The 21827-nt window shown below is 43.2% G+C and overlaps 1 protein-coding gene across 9 annotated transcripts in view; it reads right to left on the bottom strand.

Moving 5' to 3' along the window:
- LOC115482561 (nuclear receptor corepressor 1-like) overlaps positions 1 to 21827 on the bottom strand; it is a 315982-nt gene that overhangs the window by 226525 nt on the left and 67630 nt on the right. For all 9 annotated transcript variants that reach the window (XM_030222440.1, XM_030222445.1, XM_030222447.1 and 6 more), the window contains exons 3-5: positions 13787 to 13902; positions 13312 to 13513; positions 12967 to 13143 (exon numbers count right to left, since the gene is read on the bottom strand). In XM_030222440.1, the coding sequence (XP_030078300.1) occupies positions 12967 to 13143; positions 13312 to 13513; positions 13787 to 13902 (495 nt within the window). The remainder of the gene's footprint in view (positions 1 to 12966; positions 13144 to 13311; positions 13514 to 13786; positions 13903 to 21827) is intronic.

The raw sequence follows: 21827 nt of genomic DNA, 5'->3' as shown, positions 1-21827 counted from the left end.
TCTGACAGATGGATATTTGATCTGGGAGCTCTTTGAGGCTTTTCCCCCATTACTATTGTAGTTTTGTATTGAGTGGAAGCATTTGTATTTAGAATTTGTTCCTATCTCCACACCACCAAGCATATTTGTTTAGTTGTTTTTTCAATATATCCATACTGAATATTCACTGCAGATATACTGAACACCCGAATGGTTGTGGCGGTCCCTGAAACAGGTTTGGGAAACCCTACAATGCAGCTTTTGCAGGGGAGAAGCACTTTTAAAAGAGTACTTGAATATCATATCAGCAGCAACATTCAGAAATACTTTTGAAAGTTTGACAGAGAAAGTAGGAAAGTCAGCCAGAATTGCAGAAATCAAAGTGTTCCAATTTCAAAGTCCAAATAAGAGAAAGGAAAGGCAGGAACACTGAATACAGGTAGCCAGCATTGCATCTAGAAGGTGTAGTGTGAAGATGGAGTACTGAACTGGGAGAGTACTTACATTCCAACTATTCTAATTTGACATAGCATAAACACATTTGTATCACTGGACCAGTAGTTTTCAAAAAAGGATTGAACAAGTTTCTAAGTAAAAGTTCATATAAAATTTTATTTATTTATTTATTTGTATTTATTTATTAAGGCAGCAAATGGGGACAGACTTTGCCTACATGGCATAAATGCACAGGAGGCAAGTGTTTCAATTGAAAGGAAACTATGGAATGAATGAAGGTGAAAGAAGAGAGAATCAGAAGTAACCTGAAGAAATACTTCTTCACGGAAAGGGTAGTGAATTCATGGAACAGACTGCCGGTGGCGGTGGTGGAAACGAAAACTGTATCTTGAGTTTAAGAAAGCTTGGGCCAAGTACACAGAATCTCTAAGGGAGTGAAACAGAACATAAATGGCATGGATGGGCTGACTGGATAGGCCATATGCTTTTTACCCGCCTTCATTTTTCTACGTTTCTATGACTTATTTTCCATCTTTTTGAAGGAATCCATTCAAAGCAGTGTACAGCAATAAGTCAAGCACAGGCAACAGACAATTACAGCAGCAAAAATATTCAAAACAACAGTACAAGGCATGGCATAGTATGCTACATAAAACATTTTCATAAACAGCATAAGATGTAAGCAAAGATGGAACATAGATAAGATAGAGTAACAGGTGTTAGAAAACTAATTTAAAGAAAGTTGCACATGAAGTCAGAAAGGTGCAGGAATATAACCTCAGCTAGGATAGAGGGGATAAGCAAGTTCTGCCACAGTATGTGTAAATATCGGTCCTTGTGTGTATGTACTAGCAAGTTAGTTACTTCTTCCATTAAAGGCCTAGTTGATGAGCCAAGCTTTCACCTACTTCCTGAAGTAGAGATAATACTGTATTAAGTGAAGCCTTTCAGGGAGTGCATTCCAGAAAGTGGAGGCTACTCTGGAAAAGGCTCGCTGACGGGTGTCACATCAAGTAAAGTTCTTTGGCGAGAGTGTGGTTACGAATACTTTTTGTGAGGACCTTAGTGACCTTGGAGGTATGTAAAGGGAGATCCTGTTCAAGTACTCTGGCCCATTTCCTTTAAGGGCCTTGAAGATCAGACGGTTTTAAATGTAGCCTTATATTGTACTGGTAGCCAGTGAAGTTTTTACAGAAATAGTGTGATGTGGTCATGTGATTTAAAATTTTATCAGTCTTGCTGCAGCATTCTGAATCAATTGGAACTGGTGCTACTATCTGGGTTTCTGCCAGGTACCTGGATTGGAAGATACCGAGCTAGATGGACCATTGGTCTGACCCAGTATGGCTATTCTTATGTTCTTTGAAGTCAGATCAGTATAGAGCACATTATAGTAATCCAGCCTTGATGTTAACACTACATGAACCACTGTGACAAGACTTGCCTTCTCAATGTATGGAGAGAGGCAGCACAGTTGACACAAATGATAGAAGCAGCTTTTGAAGGTTGCTTGGATTTGGGGGATCAGTGTAAATGTTGAGTCTACCTGTATTCCAAGGTTTCTGACTTGTGATTTACGGGGGAATTCTTATTTCCGAAAAGATATTTTCATGTCAAATATGTGCCCACTGTTGTTAGGGATTCACAGGAGTTCTGTTTTACTTGGGTTCAGGCAAAGTTTGTTGTTTTTAATCCATTCTTGAATTGCTGTTAAACAGGTAGTCAGTTTATTCAGGGCTGTAGGAAAATCAGCTTCAATGGGTATGAGTAGCTGCACATCATCTGCGAAGATGTAGAACTGAGTGTCCGTCGACCAAATCAGCTCGGCTAGCGGCTTCAGGTAGACATTGAACAGAATAGGCGACAGTATTGATCCCTGTGGTGCCCATAGTGGTGATAAGGTGCTGCCGAAAGTATGGACTGTTACCTATCAAGTAGATAGGATCTGAACCAAGTACTGTGCGCCACCAATACCTGCTTCTGCCAGTCATGCTAGCATATCGTGACCACAGTGCCAAAAGCTACTGAAAAATCCAGCAGCCTCGGTTTCTGCAAGATCATCTACTAGGGATACAAGAACCATTCCTGTTTATTTATTTATTTGCAGCATTTATATCCTACATTTTCCCACACGCTAGCAGGCTCAATGTGGCTTACAATAACCGCATTGGCGAATGCCAAGTACGGTAGGGGTTAAACAAATACAATTAAAAATAGGGTCAGGTAAGGTAGGGTAAGGGGGTATAATAAGTGACAAAGAAAGAAGAAATAAAATTGTCCTTTGAATCATTGTAGAGTTGAGACTTTTAAAGTAGAATCAGCAGGGTAGGCCTTGCGAAACAAATAGGTCTTTAAAGATCGCCTGAATTCTTGATGGTGATGTATCGTTTTCACGCTCTTTGGTAATGCATTCCACATCTGCGTACCTAAGTATGAGAAATTGAATGTGTAGGTGGTTTTATATTTAAGACCAATGCAACTAGAATAGTGAAGGTTCACATAAGTACGAGATGAACTGATTCTATTCCTGTCCGGAAGATCAATTAGATCAATCATATAACCTGGGGCATCACCATAGATTATCTTGTGGACCACAGTACAAAGTTTGAAGGTAATGCGGTCCATGATAGGGAGCCAGTGTAGTTTCAGTCGTAGAGGTGTAGCGCTATCGGAGTGGAGAAGGGGCGTGTCAAGATGGCGGCACACTGAGGATCGCTGGCTGAGCTCTCTCCGAAACTGCAGAAAATGCTTTTACCTCTATTACTAAAATGCCCCATACAAAACGAAAAGGGATAGTCAAAGCTATTTCCTCGATAGCTGGGGCATCTTCCCCGAATTAGCAACTGATAGAGAGGTTCGTCATCAGACCATCTATCCTACCTACTGAGAGGGGCCCTGCTATCTCAACGGGTGAAGAATCACTAGGAGATTTGGGGCTAGAAGTTTCACTCTCCCCTCCGGACAATCATCTGCCACCTCTGCCCGAAGGTCGTCTCCTTAGGCGTGACCTGCCCAATTTGGAAGTTGGCGAAGACGGGGTCTCGACTCGAGGATCTTTGGAGACGAATCCCAAAGGAGGCCTAGAACCAGTGCGGTTTCAGGCTGAGCGAGTAGCTCAATTACAGAAACCAGAGACGGTGACTCTGGAGAATATCTGGGAGGCTCTCCAGAGAGTGGATGTGACTGTTGCCAGATCAGCGAAAGAGATCACAGAGCTAGTGAGTACAGTAAACTTACTACTTCTTTTAATAGTACTAAACAAGAAATTAATGAACAAATAAGTGCTCTCAGACAAGATGTAACTCAAATGCAAGGAGTTTCAACCACGGTAATAAAAGATAAACTTTCCATACAACGTAAACTGGAACAGAAGGAAAACTACAACCGAAGGTTGAATTTACGGTTTTTGAACTTTATTTATTTATTTTATTTGTTACATTTGTATCCCACTGTTTCCCACCTCTTTGCGGGCTCAATGTGGCTTACAATACATCATGAATAATGAGAATACATGAGAAAGTATAAATTTAGTAATAGCAGCAAAATTTTGGGTAATATGATAATGATAGAACATGGTATTATTTAACAAGCAAACATATTAATAGAGATTTAAGAAATATATGAGAATTATAAAGAAAGTGTACATTTAATACTAGTGGAAGATCTTGGGTAACATGATAATAAAAATAAGATAGTAGTTTGGCAAGCAGATATTGTAGGGGCAGTTCTGGCTATGTGTACAGGAATTCATATTTGTTGATCATTGTTGTATGCCTTGTTGAAGAGATGGGGAAAACTATGGGGATTAGTCCGTTAGAAGCGTTCAAGACTTACCTACAGGAAGTGTTAAACTTTACCCCTGAAACTTTTCCCTCTATAGACAAAATATATTATATACAAAACAAAAAACCTTTGGATAATCTGTTGGAAACTAATCCCCGAGAACATATAGAAGAAGATTTAAATATGTCAGATATATTAGAAACATCTTTAAATGCTGACTCGGAGAGAGCAACACTTGTAGTTTCATTTATATTTCTACAAGATTTAGAAGCTGTTAAACGTATATATTTCAAAAGATTGCAGTCTCTGTTTCGGGGAAAAAAAAGTTTGGATGTACCCGGACATTACTAAACAGACTCAAGAATGTAGGAAACTTTTTCTTTCCATGAGGACAGAAACATTAGCTCTGGGGGCCTCTTTCTACTTGAATTACCCCTGTAAATGCGTAATTAAACATTTGGGTTTAAAATATATTTTTTATCAACTTGAGCAATTAAAAACACTTATAAATTTGAAAAAAATTGGCTAACAGTCACTCCCTAAGATAATTATATTTTTTATTGTTTGATATAAAGCGTACTAAGCAGTTCATGTATTATGTTATTAGTAAAAAAGGCCCGTTTCTGACACAAACGAAACGGGCGCTAGCAAGGTTTTCCTCGGAGTGTGTATGTTTGAGAGAGAGTGTGTGAGAGAGATGGAGTGTGTGTGTCAGAGAGAGACAGTGTGTGTGTGTGTGTGTGTGAGAGAGAGTGTGTGAGAGACAGAGTGTCTGTGTGTGTGTGACAGAGAGATAGTGTGTGATAGACAGAGTGTGTCAGAGACTATGTGAGAGACAGTGAGTGAGTGAGTGTGTGCCCCCACCACCCCCCTCGCAGGGTCCCCCTCCCCACCCCTCTGGTTTCAGGACCCCCTCCCCACCTCCTTCTCCCCTGCCCCCCTCCAGCCATCCATGTCCAGCGACACTCCTCTCCCGCTGCCCCCCCTGCAGCCACCCATGTCCAGCGACCCTCCCCCTCCCCCCGTCCCCCCTCCAGCCACCCATGTCCAGCGACCCTCCCCCGGCACATCAAACCCCCTCGCCACCCGCAGCTGCCACTGGTAACGATGTCCGGCCGCTGCTGCTTCTCCTGTTGAGCAAAAAGGAAAAAAATAATAAATGTTTGTAAACATCAAGCGCGGCATGCAGACAGCCATCAGGCATTGGCTGTTGGCTCTGCAGCCGCTCCTCCTCTCGCCTCTCACGTCGCTGCGCTCCTTCAGGGTCTTACTCCAGGGGCAGTGACGTGGAGGCGAAAGGAGGAGCAGAGTGGCTGCAGAGCCGACAGCCAATGCCTGATGGCTGTCTGCGGTGCCGCGCTTGATGTTTAAAAACATTTATGGCTTTTTTTTCTTTTTGTAGCGGTCGCTGCTGCTGAACAGGAGAAGCACCAGCGGCCGGACATCGTTACCAGTGGCAGCTGCGGGTGGCGAGGGGGTTTGATGCGCCGGGGGGGGGGGGGGAGGGTAGGGTCGCTGGACATGGGTGGCTGGAGGTGGGACATGGGGGGAGGAGGGGAGGGTCGCTGCGATCCTCTCGCCCCCGCGAAGTGGAGCGCTGGCCATCTTGACAGAGCCGGCACTCCGTAAGCCGGCCCGACCCTCTGTTTCTGGCCGCAGGATTCGTGTCGCCAGCTGGCTGCTGGAGCCCTCGCCCCACCTCTTTCTCAGCACAATGGCAACGGTGACATCAGCCTGACTTCGGAGCCCAGCTCAGCAACTCAGAAGGAGCCACGGACACAGGCAGCTACTTTAGAACGTTGGAGGTGAGAATTATTATATAGGGTACGTCATATTTTCATAAATGACAACCCCCCCCCCCCCCCCGTCACTGTGGTCTAAAGAAGAGTAACTATTATTAATATAATTTACATTTTTGTATAAACAATTATATATTTTTTCCTATCTGTATTGCTTGTCAAGTGGAATACTTTTTAAAAGAAAGAAAATGAATAAATAAAAAAAAACAAAAGAGGTGTAGCGCTATCATATCTTGATTTATTGAAAATCAATCTAGCAGCTGTGTTCTGGGCTGTCTGGAGTTTCTTCAGAAGATGTACTTTACAACCCGCATATAATCCATTGAAATAGTCTAAATGGCTCAGTGCCATTGATTGCATCAAGTTGCGGAATATATCCCTTGGAAAGTAGGGTCTTATGCATTTAAGTTTCCACATAGAATAAAACATCTTCCATAACGAGGTCCAAATCCAGATTGACGAGGATCTACCTAGTTTCTCTCTTCTAGCCAAATTGTTGTGTTGAACACAGACTGTTTGTTCTACAAATGTTCTATAAATGGGATGTTAGATAGTGACCAGTAACTTTCAAGCTTGTTGTTCTTTGCAAAAAATACACCACTGCCCTTTTTAATTTTGTTGGCAGTTGCCCAATAGAAAGATCAGGTCACAGTTTTTGTAGCACCTTTGATGAGGCTTTTGCTTGTCTGCTGCATTATCTTTGATGGGCAGGGATCAAGGGAACAGGTAGTTGGTCGAAGACCTCAGGATTTTGTCAAGGACCTCCTCTGTTATTGGATTAAGAGTCCCATATGTCTGTGTGAGTTGGGGGCAAGTTTGTGCGCTCCTGGTTAGCTGACCTGGAGACTGGGTAGAATTGCCTGTAAATCTTGTTGGAGACTTAATTTTGTCTGCAAGTATGCAGCAAAATCACTGCAGTTCAGTTTTGACTGGGCAGGCTGGTTCTGTTGTGGGAGTTGCAGTAGGCTGTTTACTATGCTGAACAGGTGTTTGGTTGACTTGATGGCCTGCTCAGAGCATTCAAAGAAATACTGTTTTTGGCTGCTGTTAAAGTTTGGTGGTACTTCATCATATGTTTCCTACAGTTTAACTTGTCCTCATCCAGGCAAGATTTATGTCATCTCCTTTCCATTTTCGACCTTCAAGCTTAAGGGCCTGAAGTTCTGAAAAGAACCAAGGTGAGTGTTTGTTACAGAGGCATAAGACCTTTTTTAGTGGTACAGTTTTCTCTAGGGTCTTAGCTAAATGTGTATTCCAAATATCAACCTGCTCCAACATTGTAGTTGTCTTTTCATCTACACGTAGATAGTCCAAGACCTCTAGGAAATTCTCAGCAGTCAGCTTTTTTTCATCTTTGATCTCCTTCCAAACTCTAGGTAGTATTCATTTGTTACAGGTGGTCACTTAGGGAAAACTTGATTAGAAAGTGGTCTGTCAATGATAGGCATGCTATTTCAGTACCATTATCCCGGTATTCTGGGATGTCAACTCCTTTGTAGAACACCAAGTCTAGTATGTGACGTTCTCATGGGTTGGAGAATTGATCATCTGTGCTATCAACGTGTCCAGGAAAACAGCTATGGTGGCATTTGGGCTTTTGATATGTAGATTAACGTCTCCCATAATCACCATCCTAGGGAAACTCAAGGTCACCTTTGTAATCAGATCAAGGAGTTCTTGCACAGATGCATGTTATGGGGTGCTCCGTATACCATGGAGAGCCAGATTGGTTTCTCCTTTCTAGATGGATTAAAAGAGATAGGCAGCAGGAAGAAGTAGGAAAGCCACTATTCATCCTTGGTAATGAACTATGAGAAGTAGGTCACTTTTTGGCATCTTCTGGTTATGTGTGACCTGGACTAGCCACTGTTGAAGATATGATGCTAAGCTGGTGTGGTGTGATATACCAGTGTGTCAACAAGAGCTCAGAAGTGCGTTACTAAAAAATTTGGCAAAGGCAAGGAAGCCCATGTTATCATTATCATATATGCTTTTAGGCTAGGGAGGAAATAGCCAGGGAATTAGGTACCAGAAATCTCAAAACTTATTCTTATTTTTGTTTCCTCACACCACCAATGATCACTGCTGCCACCAGCCCAAGCTGGAAGTGTTCTTCTCCGTTGAGATCCTCTCTTCCCCCAGTCACCACTAAAGTATCCTGCATCTACCTGCTCTGCCATCAGCCTACGATGAACACACTACATCCTGCTCCCTACCCTTTGGCTGCAATCACTGCCATTTCTGGCTTTAAAGGAAAAGAAACTCCCTGTTCTTTTTTCCTTTTGTCAACTCTGATCATTAGGAAGACAGAGAGACTTCTACAAAGGGGACTGGGGAGGATGACTGTTAGTAAAAGAAAGAGGAGGGATAAGCATGAGTGTGTGAAGCCTGAGGGGTGGGATCCTACAGCCCCTGCCCTCCTCCACAAAAGGCGGCTTCTGATCTGGTATTGACACCCAATCTGTAATTCTTAGCAACAGTATGCAGCGATCAATCCAATCTATCTGCTCCTTGATCCTCCCTTCACCTATTAATATCCGGGCCCATTCACTGGTAATTACTCAATTAGATTACTGTAATTCACCATATCGAGAATTCAAGAGTCAAAGAACTCAAATCATCCAGAATACTGCAATTTGTCTGATTGCCAATGTAAGTATGAACACGTTACCTCACCTCAAGTTCTTTACTATCACACTTGGATCTGAACCTCGCCTCTTTTACAAAACTATCCCTATCTGAACAATTCAAGACATGGAACTCGGAGCATTATAAAGTATTAGAAGTTGCTGCCCCTTTGCAATCTCACCATCAATCACAAGTTCGTTAGACCCCTGGTTTACTAACCTACTACAGCAACATAAACGTCAGCTTCGTCAGGCTGAAAGTGCGCCGTCATCCTTCATCTATCAACCTCTCTATCTATAACAGTATGGCCCACTCTTATAAAACAGCTATTTTAAACTGCTAAGAAAGCTTACACCATTCAAATATAGTCAGGGTCCCTAAGTCAACTGTTCTTTATAAGACATTGAGGTCCTTTACCTCCTTCCACTCTTCAGCAGCCACTTTTGAATGTCTGCCTTCCGCCCCATTTAGCTACACATTTTGAGAACAAAATCACTCAATTACAAAGTAATCCTGCCTATTGGTGTCCACCTCTGCAACTACACTGCCTACAACTTCAGCAGTATCTTGTAGCACTCTCAATCAATTCAATCTGCCCTCCACTGCCAGGTTTGGTAGGCGCATCAACATTATGAAGTTAACTACAGTACTAACCAACCCTATCCCTTCAAGCTTGATTAAACATTCTCCTGAATCCTTACTTCCTTTCATTCACTCTATGACTACCCACAATTTATCGTCAGGCTCTGTTCCTGATTTCTTTAAAATAGACACCATTCGTCCTAAAATTAAAGATACTACAGCATTAGCCTTAGAGCTAAACAATTATCGTCCCATTACAAACCTTCCTTTCACTGTCAAGATAATTGAATCCGTAGTACATTCACAACTGACACACTATTTCTAAATCACACATACTTCACCCGAATCAAACTGGTTTCAGACAAAATCATAGCACTGAGACTACCTTGATGGGTATCACAACCTTCCTTTATTGCGCTCTTGATCAAGCCAAAATCAGTTATCTTGTTGTCATTAGATCTCTCTGCAGCTTTCAATCTGGTCAATCACTTTACTACAGAGCCTCAGTTTGATCGGTCTTTCTAGTAGCACTTTTGATTGGTTCACTTTCTATCTCACAGACAGAATCTATCCTGTATCCTTCAATGATTCTAACTCCGTTTCTTTCAAACCTAATTCTGATGTCCCTCAGGGATCTATTCTCTCACCTACCCTCTATAAAATGTTCCCAGCCCCTTTCCTAACCTTAGCACAGACCTTGAAACTGAAAACATTTGTTTACACAGATGACATACAGGTGCTCTGCACCTTGGCTACATGCAATCTTACTGAAATCTGTGCACTAAATCAGAAACTGTCTCTACTTATCTCCTCCTTTCCTAGTTTGTCCCATTGTTTGGGTTGCTTGTCTGCTTTTTTTTTTTTTTAATCTTTCCTATCAGAATTTGTAGCTCTTTTCCTTTCTGATATTGGTTTTCATTTACTGTAAACCATTGAAACATGCTAGTTAGCATTAGCGGTACAGCAAATCTTAAATAAACTATAACTAAGCTCACCAACTGGCTTCAGGTCCATAACTTTGTCCTTAATCCTGCAAAATCTAAGTTTGTCCTTTTTTTCCACCAAAACAAACATTTCATTGCCTATGTCTATCTTCCTCTCAAACAGTCCAATTCCCCAGACTTATACAGTTCGTATTTTAGGCATATTGCTCGATTCCAATCTCTCTTTTGACCTCAAACCTCTCAAGTTGTTAAAAGTTGCTTTTATAAGCTCTGTAGATCTGATCTGCTCCTTGATTCTCTCTTCATCTAGTAATACCTTGGTTCACTCATTGGTAATTACTCGATTATTGTAATTTACTGTATCAAGTACTCAGGGTCAAAGAATTCAGATGTCTCCAAATCACTCAGAAACCTCAATTTCCCTGTCAATAAGAAAGTATGATCATGTTACCACACACCTCAAAAATGCTCACTGGCTACCAATCAACCATCGTATAACGTAGAAAATTCTACTTTTAGTCCACAAGATATTAGCTTCTGGAGAACTGCTGTATCTTTCCTGCTATTTGATCTCATACAGCCCTTCAAGAACTCTATGATCTACTCAACAAAACCAGCTTATAATCCCTACCTATGATAGTTCACAAACACACCAGGAACCGAATCTTCCCCGCCCAGGGATTTCAACTCTGGAACACTCTTCCAGGATCCTTAAGATTGCAATCCTCTCTACCCAAGTTCAAGGCCAACTTAAAACCTATTTGCTGATGCTTTCCTTTAACAACTCCTGTCTCGGTTTCAGTCCAGGAGACTTGCTGACTTGCAGAGCTCCCCTCTCCCATTGTGTTATCATGTTTCTATCCTATCATTATTGTAGTTCAATCCCCTCCCTTTTACCTCCGTCTGTTGTATTATGCCTGTGCTTTTTGTTCTATTATCATTTATAACTACTATATGTATTAGTTGAAGACTACCATAGGGCAGGGTAGTAAATTCTAAATAAACTTGGAAACTTGTAGCCACATCCCTCAAAGTTCTGCCCAAGAAGTAGCCATACCCTTCATGGAATGAGCTTTTAAACCAATAAGAGATTGCTTACCTTTAAGAATATAAAGAAATAGCTTCTTTGAACAAATGAAATTTCAGTTTTAGAGGCTGCCTGGCCTTTTCTTACACCACCAAATAAGACAACCTATCAGAAATCCTAAACATCTCATTAGCACCTGATGAACATCTAATAAATGCAAGGTCTTGAATTATTCCCTACACTCTTCTCTTTTAAAAGAGGGGAGAAAAAACTGACTGATTCACAAGAAAGGGGGATACCACTTCTGGAAGAAAGGAAGGAGCTTCCTGATGGTAACCCCAGCTCCAGTAAAACAGAGTAAGGCATACCTGCAAAAGCACACTTGTACTTCCAAACCCTACATGCTGAGGACATGGCTAAAAAGAAAACCATCTTAAGAGTGAGATCTTTAAGAACTGCTCTTTTTAGCATTTCAAACAGTGGAATAGTCATAGCAGTTTCAAGTTTCATTCTGGACTAGACAATTATAGTGGTAGTAAACAAAGTACATTGGGTTGGCAGCCAAGGAAGGCCTTGCATTTTTCTTTGGAAACATGCTAAAGCCACAGTCTGCACCATTAAGGTATTAAGAGGAAGACCTTTATGGAGACCTCCAGAAAAAAGGAGAGAGATGTGATTAACTGATGTTGCAAAGGTAGAAAGACCAATGTGTGCACCAAGTATGCCACACTCAAGCATACTTCCTTCCAAGCTGATCCATTCCTTGCTAGCAGAAGAGTAGCTATCATCTCCTCTGAATATCCTTTTCTTCTCAGATGTGACCTCTCAAGAGCAAGCCATAAGACAAAAGGGAGGTGGATCCTCTATTACTACTGGACCTTGCCACAGCAGATCTTTTTCTAGGGTTGACTGACAAGTAGACTACAAATTAAGGCCTCAGAGACTAATCTGGCGCCATTAATATATTCTGCATCCAGGAAGGGTCAATCTTCCACAGGAGTTGATATAAAATAGGAAGAGACAGAATACATATAGAAGTTCTTATCACAGTCAGTGCTGAATTAGAGTATTAAGATCTTGCATCCCCTGTTCCTTCTTGTGCATGAGGAATCTCCGAACCTTGATACTGGCTCTAGACACCATCAGCGCTATGTAAAGAATGCCCAGAGATTCTGTATGTGTTCCCCTGGATCCAGAGTGTCTGCTCAGAAAATCTGCCGTTACATCCTGCATTCCTGCAATACGCACCACAGAGAGCTAACAAATGTTCTTTTGCCCATCAGAGAATATGCAACTTGTCAACTAATGCTACATTCTGTATTCTTCCCTACTTGTTGATATAGGCCACTGTCATTGCATTATTGGAGAAACCTCTCACTGCTTTGCAGAGAAGAATGTTTAGAAAATACTGCAAGATGAACTGAACAGCCCTCAACTCCAGGTGGTTGATGAACCAGGATGCCTCAGTCACAGTCCACTTCCCTTGTACAAAATGACCAAGGAAATAGGCTCCCTGACCTACTAGGCTTGCATCGGTAGTAATCACCACCTATTCCAGGATCTCCAAGCTGACACTAGAGGCCGACCAAATTACAGTTTTGGTTACTGTGCTGAAACCGGCAATTATCCACCGGAGACAGAGAAAATACTGCTCCTGATGGTGTATGGTGCTCTTATAGGGTGAAACATAGGACTTGCACAGCATCTTCTTTGGAGTAATTGTAGCAGAACAGTTTCATACTGCAAACTTTCTAATTATCTGAGTTACCTGTTTCTTCTTCAGTTTCAGGATCTGCTGCTCAACTTTTGCAATCTCTCTGTCAACACGATCCATGCTCTGTATCAACTCTTCCTTAGATAGCTTAGAGGGAGATGAATCCTGCTCATCGGCACAGGACTGGCCCGAGTGTGGTGAGGAAGGGGTCTCATGCTTCCCTGCATAGTCCTAGGATATAGAAAATGCATAGGTATTACTGTACAGTAAAAACACCCATTTTACAGCAACATGTGGGTCAGACAATCGTTTTCAAAGCTGCACTACAGGTTTAGCTTTCACAATACTGATTTAGTCAGTGCTAGAGAGGAGCCAAGTGTGATATGGCAACAGTTTTACCTTTTTAATATCTCCAGCAGCTCTGAGTCCTTCCTGCATGGAATGCATCAATGGTATGACAGAGGATGTGGAACCGACACGCTGATAAGTGGAATCAGAAACCTGCTCCAGACGCTGTCGCTTTGATTCCAGGGAATCATGTTCATTTTGTGTTTGAGCTGAATGATACTGCTGCTCATAGCCTGATCTCCTGTCCTGAGGTCTATAAGATGAAGGGATGGAAAGGACAATAAAAGCTTTAAAATTCCTTTCATGCTCTTACTCATGGCAATCTTACTTAAACTGAGTGTTAACAGTCCAACAGCATTGTGATTCATCTTTTTTTAATTTAAAAAATTCATAAATAAAACATTAATGTACAGCACTGCGTATGTAGTAAACATGTATAAGACAATCCCTGCTCAACAGAACTTACAATCTAATCAAGACATTCAAACAGAACTTTCTTATAGCTCAGAGTAGATTAAGGCTTGACCTGTCAGAACCCGGATGAAATTCAGATAGCAGAGAAGGTCGTCTCCGAAGCTGCTGCTGTTGCAGGAGTTGAGATGCCTCCAGGTGAGAGGACCGATAATCAGGAACAGCAAACTCCTAAGTGCAAAAAAAGAAAAAAAAAAAAAGACCATCAAGCCTCTTCAACGTTTTCATGCTCTCATGAGACAAGAAAGGCAGTCATACTTCACATCAATACTTAAAGCATATTGCCAACACCAGCAAGGAGGAATTAGGTATTACCTGCTAATTTGCTTTCCTTTAGTCCCTCCGGACCGGCCCACAATATAACTGACGGGTTGTGCATGCCTTCTAGCAGGTGGAGACTGAGAATTCTAATTCTCATGAGAGCCAATGAGAGCCTGGTTATCTAAAGATAGTTACAGTATGAGCGTAACAAACAGGAGAGAGAAATAGCAAGAATAAAGCTTGTGCAACCAATGAACTTGAACAGCCACCAGATATCTGCCCCCAATAGGGAGTGAGTTTGAACAATGTGAGTCAGAAAAATTAGGCTTTTGGTGTTTTGTAGTTTAAAAAAAAAAAAAAAAAAAAAAATATATATATATATATATATATATCTACATCAAACTCCCGAAGCAGCTCTACGTGAAAAGGACAAAATTTGAATGACATGAAACAAATTGGAAACAGACTACAGATTCTCCTAATAGTGGGAGATATATTCTAGGCCGGCTCAGAGGGACTAAAGGAAAGCAAATTAGCAGGTAATACCTAATTTCTCCTTCCTTAGCATCCCTCTGGATTGGCCCAGAATATGACTGATGGGAAGTAGCAAAGCAGTGCACTTAAGGGAGGGACCCTAACAATCCTGCCGTAAGAACCTTCACACCGAAAAGCGCATCTTGCCAACACTGTACATCAAGTCGGAAAAAGTTGGAAATGATTGGATAAAGAATGTAAGGAAGACCATGTTGCCTCTTTACAGATTTCCAATGGAGGCACCAAAAATCGCTCCACCCAGGATGCTGCCTGTCCCCTTGTAGAGTGCGGCATTACACCTTCTGGGACCTGTTTATGAGAAAGAAGATAAGCGGAGGCAATCATCTCCTTAAGTCACCTAGAAATGGTAGGTTTAGAAGCAGCCAGCCCTTTACGGGAGCCACCAAGAAGCAGAGAGATGATCTGATTGTCTAAAATCGTCTGTGGTTTGCAAATATTGCTTGACAGCTCGTTAGATGTTAGATATCTATTTTACACAAATGCCGCTGCTCTTCTGATCCTGAAGAGCCGAGCACTGGCAAAACCACTGCCTGGTTCAGATGAAATGGCGACAAGACCTTAGGAAGGAATTAATGAACAGTAAAACCACCCATTCTTTAGAAAACTCCAGAAATGGAGACCTGCAGGAAAAAGCTTGCAATTCTGATACACGCCTGGCCGAGGCCAAGGCCATCAAAAATACCATCTTAAGAGTCAAATCTAAGTGAATAAGCTGACAATGGCTCAAAAGGAGGCCTAGTAAGAATGGAAAGAAGAACGGAAAGAACTAAATTGAGATCCCAAGTTGGGAACACGGATCTAGTAGGAGGACAGATAAGACCCGCTCCCTGAAGGAAACAGCCTACATCCGGATGACTAGCTAGGGACTTCCCTTTGACAGAAGAGCTAAGCCTCTGTCAACCTCATCTTGCAAAAAGTCCAAAACCTGAGCCACAGAAGTTCGAAAAGGAGAAACAGCTCTACCACACACCAAGACTCAAAAATAAGCCAAGTACAAATATAGTTCAGAGAAGTGGAACGACGACACGAGCAAAGCATCATGACAATTACACTGGATGAATAGCCTCTCTTCGTCAACCGTACCATGGGCGTAGCCAGACTTTGGTGGGAGGGGGGTCCAGAGCCCGAGGTGAGGGGGCACATTTTAGCCCCTCCCGGCACCACTGACCCCCCCTCCTGCCATCGCCAACCCCCCCCCCCCCCGGCGCCACCACCACCAACAACTTTGACCCCCCCCCCCCCCCCCCCACGGACAACCTTCTCAACCCCCCTCCTGCCGCCAACCCTTCCCCACCTACCTTTGCTGGCAGGGGACTCCAATCCCCGCCAGCCGAGGTCCTGTTCTTCCTTCGTTCTGTTTCTGAGTCTAACGTCTTGCACGTATAACGTGCAGGACGTAAGATTCAGAAACAGAACGAAGGATGAACAGGACCTTGGTTGGTGGGGGTTGGGGGTCCACCGCCAGCAAAGGTAGCAGACGGCGATGGCGGGTTGGCGGCGGGAGGGGGGGTTGAGAGGGTCGTCGGCAGGGGGGTCCAGAGTCAAATCTAGGGGGGCCCAGGCCCCTGTAGCCCCACGTAGCTACGCTCCTGAACCGTACCCTTTCAAGAGCCAAGTCATAAGACAAAATCAAGTCAGCTCTGGGTGTAGTACCGGCCCCTGAATCAGGAGACCGAGGTAGTTTTAGAGCAGTGTCCACTAGAAGATACACAAGATCTGCGTACCAGGGCATGTGTGGTCAATCCGGAGTCACTAAGACTATGAAACCCTTGGGCGCCTCGATACTCTGAATAGTGCATCCCAGGAGAAACCACAAAGGAAAAACGTAGAGGAGCTCCGATGGCCACAGCTGCAGAACAGCATCTATGCCCTCCGCCTTGAGATCTTTTCTTCAACTGAAAAAACGTGGCACCTTGGAATTGAGACTTGTTGCTATTAAATCCATGAGAGGAAGTCCCCAATGGTTGCAAATGATCAGAAAAGCTGACGGACTGAGAGCTCATTTTCCCGGGTCCAAAGTGTGGCGACTTAGAAAGTCCGCCTGAATATTCATAGCTCCTGCTACATGAGATGCCGACAGGTCCGATAAATGATTTTCTGCCCAAACCATGAGAAGAGTTGATTCCTGTTCAACTGACTCCTCCTCGTCCCTCCTTGCCGATTGACATAAGCCACTGCTGTCGCATTGTCCAAGAGAACACGCGCTGACTTGCCTTTGAGTAGATGACAGAAACCTGCTAAGGCTAACTAAATCGCTCTGGTTTCCAACAGATTGATCAGGCAGTGCGCTTCCTCTTGGGTCCAAAGGCCTTGCGCCAGATGCTCCCGACAGTGAGGTCCCCAGCCCCTGAGACTGGCATCTGTTGTCACTGTTATCCATTGAGGAGGATCCAACAGAACCCTTTTCGACAGATTGTCTTTCCAAAGCCACAGCGACTCCCTTGATTGAGAGTTCCGAGTGGCAATTTGGTATTCAGAGAATCTGACTGTGGAGACCAATGGGACAAGAGGGACTTCTGCAGAGGTTTCATGTGCACCCTGACCCAAAGAACCACTTCTATTGCCACCGCCATGCATCCTAGAACCTGAAAGCTAATGTCTCACAGATGGCACTGCTGTCTGAAGGAGAGTCTGTATTTGATCCTGAAGTTTGACAATCCTGACCTGTGGAAGAAAAAACAGACCTTGAAGGGTATTGAAGACGACGAAAGTAAGTGAGAGTCTGGGACAAAACTAAACAACTTTTGAGAGGGTTTACCACCGAACCAAGTGCCTGAAGAAACTGAAACACTCAAGCTGTGACATCCACACTCTCCTGATAGGACTTTGCCTTGATCAACCAACTGTCCAGATAAGGATGAACTAGAATTCCTTCCTTTCTGAGGGCAGCTGCCACGATGACCATGACCTTTGTGAAAGTTTGAGGAGCTATAGCGAGGCTGAAGGGCAGAGCTCAAAATTGATAATGTTTGCCTAGAATCGCAAAGCGAAGAAAATACTGGTGGAGCAGATGAATAGGAATATGCAGATATGCCTCTTAAGTATACAGCCATTAAAAATCCCCCTGATTGAACAGCTACTATGACTAAGCAAAGAGTTTCCATGTGAAAACTGGAGACTTTTAAGAGCTCAGCTGACCGCCTTGAGATCCAAAATTGGACAGAAGGCTCCTTCTTTCTTTGGGACAACAAAATAAATAGAATAGCGACCTGAGTTCTGAAGTTGGAACCGGACAGATGGTCTCCAATGAGAAAAGTCTGTCTAGGGTATCCCTAACCACTCCCGCCTTGAGACGAGACCAACAAGGAGACTCCAGAAAGGCATCTGGCAGATGTCATGCAAATTCTAAGGCGTACCCGTCGCGAATAACCTCTAGAACCCACTGATCAGAGGTAATCTGGGCCCACCTCCCATGAAACTGAGCTAAGCGAGCTCCTACTGGAATTAGAGGCTGGGCCCAGAGACCTTCATTGGGAAGAACAGGGGATTGAAAGGAAGATCCTGCCTCTCTACCTCCGCAACGAGAATACTAAAAAGGAGCCCCTCTGCCGGTTCAAAAGCAACAAAAATCTCGCCCGTGGCCTTGACCGAACAGAAGACCACGACCTGCCGATCAATCTTCAGGCAAACGAGGAACCTTAGTATCACTAAGACTCTTAACCAACTTGTCCAAGTCCTCACCAAACAAAAAGGAACCTTGAAAGGAAAACTTAGTAAGCTTAGATTTTGAAGTTGCATCCGCTGACCAACCGCAAAGCCAGAGAGAGCGACATGCGGCCAAACCTAAGGCCATCCTTTTAAAGGAAGCTCTCAGAAAAAGGTATCTGCCAGAAAAGCAGAGCCCATCTCAATCTTTGCCACCTCCTCATCAATTAAGGCAAATTTATCCGATGCCCTATCCAAGACACGCTTGGACCAGCGAAAACAAGCCCTGGCCACTAAGGAACCACAGATGGGTGCTTGTACCAGCAGAGCCGAGACATAAAACTAGTCTTCCAAAGAGATGCCATATGCTGATCCTGTACATCCTTCAGAGCTGTGCTTCCATCCACAGGCATTGTATTTCACTTTGTAACCACGGAGACTACCGCATCAATCACTGGAGGCTTGAGCAGAGATCTGTCCTGATCTGGAACAGGATAGAGATGAACTAAGAATCTAGAAAGACAAAATGGAGCACCAGGTACATCCCACTGGGCTTTGACGATCTCTCATGATGCATAGGAAAGGTCTTACCAGCCTTGCTAATGCCTTTGACTAGAAGATCCACTTTACGTTCTTGTACTGTCGTGGATTCCTCCTCAAAGTTTAAGGTAGAAGACACCAAGGATATGAGTGCCTGGAAATCTTCTTTATGGAAAATCCTCACCAAGTGACCTTCTCCTGGAAGGAGCGCTTCTGCATCCCCCCTGGCACTATCCTCTTCCAAGAAAGGCATGTCAGGATCTGTACCTGAAGCCAGATCATCCTCTAAACTTCAGGAGACCTGAAGCCATTTGAGTAAGGACCGAAGCTCTGAAACTTCAGATGAGAGAGCTGAAGTAAGAGCTGACTTCTGTAGCAGGAAAGCTCTATACATCTCAAGTACAAATTCAGGAGGAAATCCCCCCTCAGAAATTCCCTCCTGCTCAGACATGGGCAACACCGAAGGCTCTGACAACTGAGTAAGTGCAGGAGCGGGCCATTGTACAGAAGACAGCTGTTGCAAGATGACGGAGGTTCCCGCCGAAACCAAAGTCTGAAAGGAACACACACCCATACCAGCTCTAGAAGAGGTTGCTATACCTGAAGCAGGCACTACCTCTGAATCTGAAAATAGCTCCTTAGCAGTACAGAACTTACAGACCTCAGCCACTATAAGACCTCTTTGCCGACACACCAAGCAGCGACAGAGCTTTTCCGCCATATCACTTATTATTATTTTTTTTAAATCACAAGAAACTCTCTCAAAGTTTGAGGAAAGACAGCCAGAAAGCCTATCGCACCCCCAGGGTGCTTTGCCAAAGCGAATACAGCTGTTCCGCCGCTTGTTTTGGGGTTTTTTGTTTTTTTTTTACTTGGCTGTCTCCCCTCAGCCTGCGAGCACCCTTCCCACAAAGGGGTCGAGGTCTTCCAGTGCACACGCTACAAGAACTGGAGCTGCTGTCTACACATAGAAAGAACAAATCAGTAACGGAGAAAATATTAACTAGCAGAGAAAAATTAAACTGAATCAAGTTTGTTTGTTTGGATTTTGTTTTTTTTAAGTTTGAGAATAGAAAATAAAGGAAAAAATAGAAGAAAATAGTAGGAGACTGAAGGGCTCACCACCTTCCACCTACTGGAGACTGAGAATACTGAAACTATATCTAGCTAGCCAGGGCTCTCATTGGCTCTCAGGAGAGCCAGAATTCTCAGTCTCCACCTGCTGGAAGGCGTGCATAACCCATCAGCCATACTCTGGGTTGGTTCTGAGGGGCGCTGAGGAAAGGCATGTTGAAATTAGAAAAAAACATAAGGATGACCAGGTGACTCCATTGTCAGCTGGATGTTTTGCTCCAATCCTGTCCTCCTTAAGGCAAAATGACAAGGCCCAGAATCTTTTCCAGTAGGGATGCAAATGGGGAAAATTTTTAGTTTGGTTTTCACCTGCCCATTTAGTTCATTTTTTAAAACCAAAATAATTTGTTTCTATTAAAATCAATGAGGGAAACAGTTTTGTACTACGACAGTGGGGTTTTCCACTCATTCTCAATTAAGCTTGCTTAAAACCTGCTGACAGGCATCTGTAGCAAAGCCAACAGCTCTTCAAGACATTCTGTAGCAGAAGACCCCCAAAGAACTGGGAGAGGAGTAAAGTGGTACCAACATTGATAGTACTCCTTTCATATTATTTTCTATCCAGTTTCTCACTATGGAGTGTTGGCTTAATTTTTCTCTGACATACAAACTCAATCAGTGCCTTGCCTCTCTGTACCCTGAGTCTTGTGTGTGCTCTTTACTTTCTCTAAGACTAATCATTTTTACTCCTTTTTTTCTCTGAAACTTTTCTCCCTCTGAAATCCAAGAAAGAAATGGTAAGGAAACAGTCCTGGTCTCGATTTATAAAACGACAATTTCAAAAGTGAGGCTGGAATAGGATTGTTTGGCTGCTTGCATGCCAAAACATTTTTTTTTTCTTACATTTGTACCTCGCGCTTTCCCACTCTTGGCAGGCTCAATGCGGCTTACATGGGGCAATGGAGGGTTAAGTGATTTGCCCAGAGTCACAAGGAGCTGCCTGTGCCTGAAGTGGGAATTGAACTCAGTTCCTCAGGACCAAAGTCCACCACCCTAACCACTAGGCCACTCCTCCACTCCAGCATGTAGATCAAAGTAGCTCCTGCATTTTCTTTGTCCTTTCTCAAAGTGGCTTCACTCAGACTGTTGTGCTCACTGGGAACAAAACCTATTACCTCCAGAAGAAAGACTAGAGACTTTGTACAGCTCCTTTGGTTTCAGCTAATCAAGTTACAAGCCAGTGAATAGTTATCCTCCGGGCAACAGCAGGTGAGAGAAAGCCCTGAAGGAGCGGACCAGCATGGGTTGCTTCCTTGATTAAGAACCAAATACTAGTCCAATTTTTGCCTCATCTTCTCCTGTTTATCATGTTCCCTCAACTACACCACTTGTGTGCTATGATGTCCTCACAGGAGGTCTGGGCAACACAAACATGAGTATATTATACATTAACCTTCAATCTCACTTTTCATTCTCCATGCCATTTAAACCTTAGTTTTTCCGCAGAGACTGCATACTGTCCTACTAATCAGTACGCAGCTAGATGGTTTTAGTGTACAGAAACCCAGGGAATCTGACTGAGAGCAACCCCAATAACCAATTATTCAGCAACCAAGAATTTCATAAACCAGATATAAAGGAACATCTACCCCAGGCAAACCATATCTAGAAGGCTGAAGAAGGAGTAATTTCAAAAGTATGGACTGCAGGAGGAATGTTAAATGTAAAATTACCTCCTCTTTATAGAAGAACCTATTTAGCAATGAGAAATGAATTGGGAATGTTTATAGGAGTGTGTCTCACACCTCAGGTGCACCACAGGACACCAGCACAAAAGAAATGTGAATTTAAGGGTCACAGAAAATATTAAATGAACCCAGCAGATCATACATAGTGAGGCATTTTATTATATTCATAATTTAATTTTAATAAAAGAAATAAAATTATGTGGCAATGTTGCCAATACAACAGACATTTCTCATCAACCTGTAAATTTCACCCTGAAAGAGATAATAAAACAT

The sequence above is a fragment of the Microcaecilia unicolor genome, chromosome 13 (assembly GCF_901765095.1).
Source record: "Microcaecilia unicolor chromosome 13, aMicUni1.1, whole genome shotgun sequence".
In the NCBI taxonomy this organism is placed as follows: domain Eukaryota; kingdom Metazoa; phylum Chordata; class Amphibia; order Gymnophiona; family Siphonopidae; genus Microcaecilia; species Microcaecilia unicolor.
This window is presented reverse-complemented; position numbering and strand designations above follow the sequence as displayed.